At 35.1% G+C, this 12,955-nt stretch overlaps 1 protein-coding gene across 1 annotated transcript in view; it reads right to left on the minus strand.

Annotated features, from left to right (window-relative positions):
* The window catches only part of CNTN6 (contactin 6), a 275,835-nt gene that overhangs the window by 107,466 nt on the left and 155,414 nt on the right, over positions 1-12,955 (minus strand). The window contains exon 5 of the mRNA XM_077858034.1: positions 7,997-8,092. Coding sequence (XP_077714160.1) covers positions 7,997-8,092 — 96 coding nt within the window. The remainder of the gene's footprint in view (positions 1-7,996; positions 8,093-12,955) is intronic.

Raw genomic sequence — 12,955 nt, forward strand, 5'->3', positions numbered from 1 at the left:
TCTGTGACTAGACACCAGGTACTTCTCTGTGAACTGGTGAAGATGCTAACCTGCAAGACCTTCCTGTCACTGTATTTTTCATCCTTCCCATCTGCCATCTCCCCATGGTATCTCTATTCCCATTCACTCAAATAGCCAGGCTGTAGTGGGGGCTCTTATCTATTTTGTTCCATCATCAGCCACTGTCATACTTAATTTGTATGTATTTAATGGGGAAAGAAAAAAAATACCTTACAAATTGGAAGTTTAAAATTCTTCCCATTTGTCTTTTCTTAATTAAATGTATAATTCATGAGCCACTTAACTTGAAATCATTGAGTTTTTAAAATATTTTCTCCACCATCTATGACATTTATCTGTTATTAATGATTGTGATGCATTTTCCCTGTGATGACTCAGCAGTAACATCAGAACTGAATGATAATTGGTCCTTTCTGAAGCATTGTTGGTAGTTTCACATTGACACCATCCTCTACAATTTTATTATTATTAGAAATGGCACATCTGCAGTAAGCAATTGAAAACTCTATCTGCTGTTCTCTCAGGCATACAACAAATTCTATTTTCCCTAGAGCATGATTATGTTTTGACATCTTTTACAGCCCTATATCTTGCACTGTAATATTTAAAATACAAACACAAGAGATATATGCAATTGTACCCATTATATGGGATGTTATTTTTATTAGAGGGCAAGTATCCCATGTGAAAGACACCAATAGTAATAAACACTGACACTGAGAACTTCTATTGGCTCTGTAAAACAGACCTTAAACTTGGTAGTATGTTTCTAGAAGTAGAAAATAAATGAGAAGAATAAGGAATTTGAAGCATAGTGCCCAGATTTAGTGGATAAATCTACCCTTTGGAATATTCTGGAATGAGTATACTTTACTACAAACCTTGTGCAGAGCTCTAGGGTTAAATGTGACTGCCTGTTGAGTGGTAAATCAAGGCTATGCTAGCTCAGTGGCAAAGACCTAATCCAAGAAAAATAATTCCTTTTCTGGGTTGAAGTCCTTGATATTGGTATTGAGCAAGTTTATGATGTAATCCAGAACACTGCCTTGACACCTTTACAGCCACTCCTATTTGAGTTCCCATTTGTCCCACAATTATTGCTTAACCACCTAGATTTTATTAGATGCCTTTTGATTTATAGATCTCCTGTTCAGAATCATGGAGATAGCTGCTTTTGTGGCTTACAAACAACCACTAAATAAAGGCCCTCTGAGTTCCTATTATTGCTAGCTTCCAAAGAACTCTAGGACTGTTCATGTACTGGCAAGTCCTACCTGGAGAAGGAATGAAAACACAGTCAGCTTCTGAAGGAACTTCTGAGAAACCTCCAACTTTAAGAAAGACTGGGTAAGTCATGGGAGGCAAATACAGAAGGTCTAGACTTCCTTTTTTCTTCTCAATTCCCATCCTCTATGAGTGAATTAAATACAGAGAATATAAGAGATGGGTCATGCCAGTGGTTCTCAACCATGGTGATTTTGCCTGAGAGAGGATATTTGGCAATATCTGGAGATTTTTTCCCTTCTCACTATTGGGAGAAGGCCGCTACTAGCATCAAATGGGCACAGGCCAGAGATGTTGCCAAACATCTTCACAATGCACAGGACAAACCCCATAACAGAGAATTATCTCACACTTAAATGGTCAATAGTGCTGCTGTTGAGAATTCCTGGGCTGTACAAATGGAAAGAGTATATAACATGAGAGTTCTGTTTGATGTGCTAGAAAGGAAGGGAAAATATTCTTACCAGGAAAAATAAGATTCTGAAAGTAGACAGAGGAAATGTGGAGCACTGGACCTGGGACAATTAATTCTGGGACTCTGGTCAGGTACATGATCTTTCTGGTTCTAACACGGTACACTAATACTAGGCAAATCAATTTACCTCTCTGTGGGTGGTATTACATATTCTCCAACACAGGTAACAACACTTGCTATTTCCACTCCTCTTTCTCTTTACAACCCACATCCAATCTTTCAGGAAATTATTTTAGTTATACCCTCTAATTATATACCAAAGATGGTTACTTGTTCACCTATCTGCTGCTATCATCCTGGTTCAAGTCACTGTTACTTATCACCTAAGTAATTGTAATCACCTTTAATTCCTCATATTATTGTCTCTTTATGGTCTATTCCCTAGAATAAACTTTTTAAACTGGAAGTCAGAGAAAGCATGTCAGTCTTTTGCTCAAAACCATACAATCCATTCTAACCTCACTCAGAGTAAAATTCAAAGGCTCTAAAATATCTTTAAGGCGGTGCTCACAACCTCATCTATGCCCCTGTTTGCTCACTTTTCTTTATCCACACTTATTTTATTGCTATCCTTCCAATGTGCCAGATGCAGCCCTACTGTAAGGCCTTTGCACATGCTGTTCCCTCTGCCCAAATTGCCTTTCCTCAATGTTTCACTCTCTCATTCCTTGAGTTCTCCTCTCAAATGTCAAGAAAGTTTTCTTTGAATATACAATAGCAACACCCTAAGAATATACAATAGCAACACCCAGCACTCCTTATCCCATTTAGTTTCCTCCCTATCTTTTATTACCATCTGTCACATTTTTATGTTTGTTTTATTATAAGAATCATGAAGGTAAAAACTTTGCCACATTGTTCTCCACTAGATCCCTAAAATCACTAAAATGAGTGGCACTTAGTATGTACACAATATACTTTTGCTGAGTAAATAAATAGTACAAGTTCAATAATGCTGTTGTCACTATTATTATACACACAGGCAACTGTTCTGTCTTTTACATGTTCAAGCAACCCCAAAGTAAGACTGCTAATTTGACCTAGTCACTAAGAAAACATCACTGTCAAAAAAACAAAAAAAAAAAAAAAACAAAAAACAAACAAACAAAAATAAAACCAAAGACTCCACCAAAAAACAAAACCAAAAACAAAAACAAAAAGAAAATGCCACTGTCATTTACTTCAGAAACAGAAGGGAAAAAAAGCTAATTGAGAAGAAGAGTATGTGAAAGCTTAGCACTTTTTCTCAATGTAATTTTCTTCTTTATTCTATAATACAATTTTGAGTTTTTGCTGGAATGATTTTCCATTTATGCTGAATTGTCAACACTTTTATTGATGGAAATACAAATGCTGGGCTTAAACAACAGTGCTATCTTCCTACCACAGACATAGATGCTCCAAACTACTGGCATAAATTCAATTGTTCTACTAACCTAAAAGTTATATCTTTGAAGACAATGGGATAGTTCCCCTAAAACAAATTTTAAACCTATGATTTTTATGAGCCCAGGATTGAAAGTTTTATATCGAGACAATAAAGGGAAAGAATCTGCTTTACTTTAGATATGGGGAAACTATTATTTCACAGTGAAGGTGGTCTTAATTATATTAGACAACATGTATCATTTCTTCACATTGTCTTTTTTAAAGAAAATTTCATGTGAAGCTCAGCCAACTCACTGCACCCATGAAGATCTACTGACAGCTTATTTTCATATTCAACCTACAGCTTTGGCTTCAAGGGTTTCATGTCCATTAGAAAAATTTAGAGGACATTTTGCTTTCAGGGCTACTGCAAATGACTTATGCAGAATCTCTGTTACAAGTTCTTAACCAAAGCTCATCCTGGAGGTGAGTGAAAGCCCATGATAGAAAGACTTCTCTGCATGGCACTTCAGGTCCATTCTAAGACTCAGTGACCCCTCCCCCAAATCAATAAGTATAATAAATAGTGTATTGTCTCTTTCTGTCTCATAAACCTGGATATAGAGAATCCTCCAGAGACCTTGTGGAGGAAAGGAAAAGTCTTTATTTAGCTGACTACCAAAGTTTACCTTTGGCAATCACCAAGAGTCTAACTAGGAGGCTTGTATTGTTCTGACACGGGTATCCAAATTAAGGATAATAACTGTAATAGACAATAGAAGGAATTGTGAGAGATTGTGAGTATATGGGGGAAGTCATAGACTATCATACAGAGACTTCAGGAGAAAGGAAAGTGATGTCTAACAGGAAAAAAAAAGAAAAGTATTTCAATCAGATGTGCATTGTAGCACTCTGTGTTGTTCAGACAAAACTTTCAGTAAAACTTCTATTTCTCTGTAATATTTTAGAATTATATTTTTAGGAAGATGGAAACGAGGGTTTAATCTGGTTCTACTGGCATAGATTCAGTCACATTCATGGAGTTTATCTCTAGTTAAGAAATAGGATTAAGAAAGCCAATTTACTTCTTTCCTTAGAATATAGGGAATAGTTCCTGTTTTGTGTCCAAATATCACATTTCTAAGGATAAAGCAGAATGTGCAAGTTTTGTGTTCTGGCATCATTGTCTAGGTTTCTTTTCTTTTTCACTATGGATACTTTTCTCTAGAATAAGCTCTCTCTGTAAATCCTCTCTTTCTAGAAGAATAGCACCTTTGTGGTTACCTTAAAATTTGGGTAGGTAATCCATGAGAAAGCCTATTCTGGAGTCAGGTCTCCTTTGGTGTACTCAGGAAAAAAAAGGACATCCATATAATAGCACCTGTTCAGTTTGGCTTATGCTGATTACTCTATTTCACTGAGTTGTCACTAATAATTTATATGGGAAATCCATCTACACACTTTTTTCTTTTGCTTTGTTCCTGGAGATATTTTTTTCCTGGATAAATTTATAGGATTCAGTCCAATTGATAATTTTTCTTATTCTCCCATAGTTCTTGGTTTTTAGTTTTTGTTTTATAAAACACACTAAAATGTATTTGATAAGCCTGCCTTATTAAGAAACGTTTTCCTTTGTGTGTGTGTGTGACTATACTAGAGAGAAAATATAAAGAACTCAGAATGTTTTGATCATATCAAGTTTAATATAATTGCTCCCTTGTCCTGGCTAGAGAGATTTGAACTATCAGAGGGAATGAATTGATGTGAGGGACATTTGCTGCTGACTCTGGAGATGGAGAAAGATGTGGCAAGAAATGTGGGCATCCACTAGATGGTGACAGTGGCCCTTGACATCTGGCTAGATGTCCCAAGGAATTGGGAACCTTGTTCCTACAATAGCAAGGAAATGAATTTAGCCAACAACTAGAGTGAGCTTGGAAGTGGATTCTTCCTCAGACTTTCCAGAAGAGAATACTGTCTGGTTATGACTTTGATTTTATCCTTCTGAGAGTCTCTCTGGAGAAAACATCCACATCCTTTGGCTTCTGACTTATAGAACTGTGTCCTAATAAATGGGTGTTGCTTGAAGCTACTAAGTTTTGGTAGACTGTTAGATACTAATGAAAAAAATATGTATATCCTAAACTAAGGAAAAAAATTACAAAGAAAAAATTTCTATGTGTAAAGTTGGCTCATTTTAAACCAGCTGACCATTAATCCAGTTTGAAGATTATCCAATCATTATGTTTCTCTATATTCTTGAAGTCTTTCTTGGTACAATTCACCTTCATGGAAGGTGAGAAAGGAAAAGGAAGAATAAGGAATTGTTTTAAATGAGCCAGTTAAAGACACTCTTAGAACTCTTAGCAAACCCAGGAGGTGTAAGAGTGTTGAAACTGATAAATAATCTGAAGTTTAACCATTAACTACAGAGGTTCCTATCTGAAGGCTTTTTTTTTTTTTTTTAAGTTAGAAATTTCTGCATTGGAATCTCAACTTCATTTACTAGCTGAAAACTGATTTACTTAGTTTATCTGAGTCTTGGTTTCCTCATTTTAAAATTATTGTTCCTAATTGTTGGAATACTGGGAATGATAATTTAAGTGGAAAGCCCTTAGGGCTTGATCATGATAACAATTCAATAATTGGTAGCCATTATTACTATTATTAACATTTTTTCTAATTAATTAGATCAAAGGGTGTCTGTCAATATTCGCCTTAATTTTAATCTGTTAAGAACTATAAAGAACAGAAGAATGGTATCCTAATATTTCTGCCTTTATAGAGATGAGAAAGCCCATGGCACACCCTAGAACACCGTGGATGAAAATTCCTATATACTGGATGACGTCAATATGGAAAAATACCCTTGGGATCCTGCTAAAACATTATATATGATATAATAAAATTTGGTATCATACAAGTTTGTTATAACTTGCATGCAATAAGCATTAGTTATATAGTCAAAAAGATCTAAATTGAAGGCAGCATTTGTCTATCTGTGACTTAATCTCATGGCATTAAGCAGAGAGACACTGTTATAACAAGGGTTACAATGCTTTAAATGATCAACATATATTTTAACAGTGGTAGATAACAAGGTAACAAGGGAAAGCTTCTCTTACTTGGCTGCCTTTTTTTTTTTTCTAAAGATTTTATTTATTTTAGAGAGAGAAGTAGAGGGGGAGGGAGAGGGACAAGCAGACTCTGTGCTGGGTGGAGCTTCTATCTCACAACCCTGATCATGATGTGAGCTGAAAGCTAAATCTACTGAGCTATCCAGTAGCTGGCACCCACTGGCTGCCTTTTTTAAATATGTGACATTCATTCACAAATATTTGACATACCTGTTACCTTTATTTATAGTAAACAAAGTTGAGAATAATCTTCAGTTCTGTCAAGATTCCTTGACCAAAGTCAGAGCATAAAATGACATAGACTGACAGTACCAAAGAAAGAGAGAGAGAGAGAGAGAGAGAGACTGACAGTACAAACAGACATGACTTTGCATATCTTGTCATCTTGGGTTATAGTAGCAACAAATAATTTCCCTATGGTTGAAAAATAAGCACCATCAAGTTTTTTCAATGCTCTAGAATAATTTTATCTCAAATACCACTGCAAACCGTATAATTCTTGCCTAATATTTCAGGTAAGCATAATGCTATGCTACTCTATAATATTACTGAATATAATATTGTTAACTTCTAATCAGTTTCTTTTTCTTTTTACATCAGCATTTCATGAGATCATATAAAAATGAAAATAATGGAAAAGTATTTTCAAGTTTTTAAAAGATCATAAATAATATTTTGTTTAATAGTAGTGATAAAAATTTATTTTATTTTATTTTTAAGTATTTGTTATATTTGCTTTCAAAGTTCTCCCATTCCAGAGTGGAAAACAACTATAAAAGGACTGCTCTAAGGAGCCAGACTGCCTGGATTTGAAGCTTGACCCCACTGCCTATCAGCTATGTTACTATGGACGGTTTCCTTAACTTCTCTCTCTACCATACTGTTCTCTTTTATAAAACAATAATCATAGGAATCTCTCTCATGAAGCTGCTGTAAGAAATTTAAAAGTTAATACATATAAAGTATTTAGATCTCTACTGTTTAAGTACTTGCTATTATTATTAAGGTAACTGTAAAACAATCAGTATGGTATTTGAAATGGTACCAAATAAATGCCTCCATGGATATTTTATACTGACTCTTCCATATTCACTATTGGTTGAGAATCTACCAAATTTTACCAAATCATTTTGAATTTCACAAAATGCAATCCCAAGGGGGTGAGAGTCAGCAGGTGGTTTAGATCCTTGGCAACAGGTTAACTCACAGGTCAATCCAGATTCTTACAAACTAGAGACTGACATTGACTGCATGATTTCACCATTGCTAGGAGATATTCTGATTTGGTCCCATTGAAAGTTTGCTTCTAATTAATGGAGTAACTCTCCTCTTCCAATTGTTAAAGTGAGGTTGCCAAGAGGAATGCTGGAATTTGCTTTTCCAAGGAGGTCAATAATAACAATGAAATAAGAATCCAAGTACTTCTTTTCTGAATAAGTACTAGCCACTACACTAATCAGTTTCACTTTGTACCCTTGTCCTCACATTGGGTGCCATGCTGCATTTCCTTAAGGTCATGCTTGTTGAGTGACTGCATAAACCAAAATTTCCTTTAAAAAGAGATTTAGATTAGTACTATTTAGATATAGTAGGATGAACGTGAAGAGCTTGAGTTGATAAAGAGCTACATTGACTTCAAGGCATGATGTGCCTTTTTTAACACCTGTAGTGACCACATTAATGGTGTGACCCAAATTAATCCCCACCATACCTCCAAAGTGTGGTGGTGGGCCACAGAGAAGCACCACACCTTGACCTTCTCGGACGGATACCATGCTTCTTGTTTTGGTTTCAAAGTCTTCAATATCTTGGAAAACAAACAAAACAGCTTTAGAATTATCTTGCAGTAAAAAAACATTTTAAAGTATAATCTTCAACTTATTTTTATTCTTAACAGTAATGGGCATTCACACTTGACTGACCAGGAGATTTAGTTGATGATTAATTTATCTACCCTGATTGTTATCTCTAAAAATCTTGTTTTTCTTTCTTCTTTCTTTTTAATATAATTAAATCAAATATGTGATGAAGACATTTATTAACATTACCTACTATCTGTTTACTTTTATTCCTCAGGCAATCTGTAGCCCAGCAGGAAATCTTTAAAACCCAGCACATATTTACTTTCCTTACCCAGGGAAGGTGTGATAAAAAACAAACAAACAAAAGTATATAGCAAGTTTGCTGCAATCTTCTAGCATCTTAGATTAATGTTTGGTATTTGATGTGCAGATGGGGTCTGTGAGAATTTAGGATGGAATGGTGTGTGGAAAGAGTTCTATGTGACTGAACCATTGAGAAAGAAGGTATATTTTCTAATTTCCTTGTTCTACTCCTTCACAAAGCAGCTTCATGATCTTGTTTGGAGTGTTGTAATTTCCTACAATATTAAAGAATCATAGAAATTCACTGTTAGAAGGAAGCTAACTAGTTATCTCATTAAACCATCCACATGAAGTACATATTCTTTCCACACTCCTGGAATCATCATTCAGTCTCCAGGACTGTTGAACTTCTTTGAACTTTAGTTTTTTAGCCTGTAAAATCCCATTAATACTCATTTACTCTTTTAAAAAATTTGTAGTGAACACCTATTAAAAATATAGGAAGTGTATTAGGAGAGAAGATACATTAGTAAACAAATCAGGCATGTACCTTGCCCTTATTGTGCTTATTATCTAATAGGAAAACTAGAATACAAGTTAAAAAACAAATGTACATCCATAAATTGTAATAATTATTGTGGAGTGAGGAGTGCTGTTACCTACAAAAATGCATTGTTCCTTCTTCCATAGTAATAGATTAATAAATCAAATACATTTTTCTAATCAGAGGATACATTTCTTAGACATCTTTGCAATTAATGTGGTAAGCAGACAATGAGTGAAACTTCCATCTATTATGTATGAAAGGAAATATCCATAGTTTTACATTCTCCACCTATCCCACCAGCATGTAGATTGCCAATGATATGAAAGATCTTGTTGAAGATGAAAGAGCCACCTTTAACCTGGGTACTTGAGTGACTGCATGGAGTACAACCACAGCCAATCTGGAACATCCACTTTGGATCATTATAGTAGGGATAAGTAAACTCCTATCTTGTTTGAAGCATTTATCTCTGTGTTATAGCAGTTTAACCTTTTATCCCAACTGACATATCTTGTGAATGAAAAGAACAGAATGCAGATCTATTGGATGAGAAAGAGGCAGCCATGCAATGGTGCTATGGAACAGGGTAAATATTTCTTGCTGAAAGAAAAACAGGTTCCGAAACCTAGATGTAGAAAATGGCAGGAAAGTTTCACAATATTGAAATGAGGCAATGTTCATGGGCACATAGTCAGCAATGAACAATGAGAAATTGCAAAAATCAGGGCAGCTGAGGCTATTACATTATATTGGGATTATATTAAAAGTACAAAAGAAATACCTGGAAATAATTAAATAATAAATCAGTGCAGCAGTTGAGCAACATCTGCAACATTCATAGAATGGAATGCCATCAATGATTAGAAGGAATGTTTTAAATATAAAGGACTAATGTGGAAAGTTCTTGGAAAGTGAGTTATACTATTATGTTAAAAAAGTGCTAAATATTGCTATGACATTATACTTTTGTGAGAGAAAAAAGTCAAAAGGAGGATCTCTTTTAATTGGTATAGAGAAAGTTATAGAATATGTATTTTTAATATTCACCTTGGTTATCACAAGGGAAGAATAGGAGATATGCGAGTAGAGATTATTAAATCTTTACCTACACCTCTCTTTATCTTTAAAAAATTATAAAGTATATAAATTATGTGTGCATTTTTTGCTCATTCTTAAACAACTTTACTGGAGTTTAATTGAAATAAATTAGTGGTGTGATTTAGAGAGATTAAAGACTTCTATTTTGAATATATTATGTGTGTCTCATCCATGAGTTATTTAAATGACAATGTCATGTATGCTATATAACATCTGAGCCCTGAACTCAGAGGAGAGGCAAGGTCTAGATCTATAAGAATAGAATCTATCAGCATACAGTATTTAAAGCGATGGGAATGTGTGTAATCCCCATGGGATGCCTCTTAAATTTTTCACATGAGAATTTGGTAGTCAATCATCTAGAACCAAACTCTAAAAATCTTCAATTTTTTAAAAGATTTTATTTATTTATTCATGAGAGACACACACACACACAGAGAAAGGCAGAGATACAGGCAGAGGGAGAGGCAGGCTCCTCGTGGGGAGCCTGATGCGGGACCCATCCTAGATCCTGGGGATCATGCCCTGAGCCAAAGGCAGACGCTCAACCACTGAGCCACCCAGGTGTCCCTGAAAACCTTCAATTTTTAGAAGTAGAGTAGAAGACTATGGAGAAAGAAAAGAAGGAAGGAAAGGGAGGGAAGCAGAGAACGAGACAGAGAGAAGAGAAAAATTGTAAGAATTATTTGCTGGTCAGATGAGAAAGTTTTTCAGGGTGGTTTCAAATTTCTCAATGAAACAGATGACAGTGTTGGGTAAATCAGTGAAGAAGGGAAAAAATGCAATAAATATACCTACTTATCAGTGTTGTTATGAGGATTAAATAAAATAAGGAATTTAAAGTATCTAACCTATAGTGTGTTATAGAGGAGGTGATCAATATATGGTAATTATTATGATTATGATACACTAACTCATGACGTCATGCTGTTATATTTTCCTCTGACTGATACAAAGTAGAGATATTCAAATTTGCAAACACAACTTTAACAGCATATTTTGGTTCCAATAACATTTTTTGTAGGTGGGTGTTTCAATTTGAAGCATCCATGCTGTTTATCTCTGTATCTACCAAATAAGTATTCTTTTTTGTAGATTTGCTTTCTATTCATGAAAAGAGTCCAATGAAAGAAATGGATTAAGTCTGATACACAAATTTGGTAACCCTTATATGTACCCTATTTTAATAATACAAATATTTGACCAAGATAAGCCCTACTTTTCCCCAGCTACACCCCCTTTTCTTCCTCCACCTGCTCTTGATTATCAGTTATTAGCTTTACACTAATTCAGGACCTGGCATGCCTTGTCTATTTCTTAAAGAGGATTTTTTTAAATAAATTTATTTTTATTGGTGTTCAATTTACCAACATACAGAATAACACCCAGTGCTCATCCCATCAAGTGCCCCCCTCAGTGCCCATCACCCATTCACCCCCACCCCCGCCCTCCTCCCCTTACACCACCCCTAGTTAGTTTCTGAGAGTTAGGAGTTAAAAGAGGATTTTAAATCAAATATGTGCCCTCTCTTCTTTGGCAGTAGAAAAGTTAAATCAACCTACATATGTTGGTACCGTTGATGTGAACTATTGCCTTGACTTCAGAGTTCTTTATGGGTTGGGTTTGCATAATTTTAAATGTGACTCAGTAAGAATCAAGTTAACAAACTCTTTTTAAAACCAAAAATCAATATATTGTATTCATTGTTTCTATTTGTAGTAGTAATAACAGATGAGGATTTAAAAATATTGTTTCCTACTATCATTATTGAAAGGTCCCATTAAATTGTCTTTACTTTTTAATGGTCACAAAAACAAAAACTGTCACAAAAGAGTAATGAGAAATTGAATGGTTCTATGAAATTAACAAGCTTTGGATTGAATTTTCTCAGTGTCACATTGTCAGTGTGCCATACTCCCAGTAATATCAATCATGTTCTCAGTGTTAATCAGAAGCCATTATAACACATTGTTGATAAGACCACTGATTTTAATATATTCTGTGTTCATTTCCACTTATACAGGATCCACGTGCAACATAATTTCTTCTTGCCTTTTACGATTACAATGGGGCATCTAATAGTTGACATGAAAGGAAATCAACATCTCTCAAAAGTCATACAAGTCTTGTTAGCTATCAAAACACTGTCATTCCAAAATGGTACTAGTTCATAGGCTTTAATTAATAATTCAGATTTTAAAACTGTTTAATAGCCACATAGATGATAGACAAGATATAATTTTGCCGTATTTAAACCAGGTGCCATCTCATGTGAATACGCTTTGATCAAGATCTGTTTTAAGTATCTAACTTGTATTTCAAGTGTCTTTTTGCTAGCAGGAGACATGATCTAATTCAGATATTTTGAGGCAAGGTTGACTGAATTAGGTAGCCATTTGAGCATCCAATGAAATTTTCTTTGCTCTCTAACGCCCTTTAAGACTCTAGATTTATTCTTCTATCAGGAAAGCCCAGAAAGAACCACCAGTTTCTATTTTTGTCCTATCCATTTTTGCTTAAGAGAAAATAGCTTAGTGTGAGATCGGTCTCAAATTCTGTATTATTTGGAGAAACTCCCATAAGCCACAAAGGTGACCTGCCCAGGCTGTCCTTGTGTTCAAGGTATAAGTCCTGCAGTGTAGGTTGTTGTTAAAGACCCCAATTGTTGAGGTTGCTCTCATTAAGCCATTCTGATGACCATGGCTTATCGAATCCTGTGGTTTTATTGCTGGTTTTGGAGGAAGCTTTTGGCAGGAGCATAAGCAAAAATGCAGTCACAAACAAGGCTCTGTTCCAAAGGCCAGCAGGAAGTGCCTGAGAATGGCCCATAAAATAAGCTTTAAAGAATTACAAGGCCATATGCTCTCTCCTGGAGCAACCAAGGTGCAGAGGAGGGATGAGGGCCACCAAAATGTACTTA

This window comes from Canis aureus, chromosome 19 (genome assembly GCF_053574225.1).
Source record: "Canis aureus isolate CA01 chromosome 19, VMU_Caureus_v.1.0, whole genome shotgun sequence".
Taxonomy (NCBI): domain Eukaryota; kingdom Metazoa; phylum Chordata; class Mammalia; order Carnivora; family Canidae; genus Canis; species Canis aureus.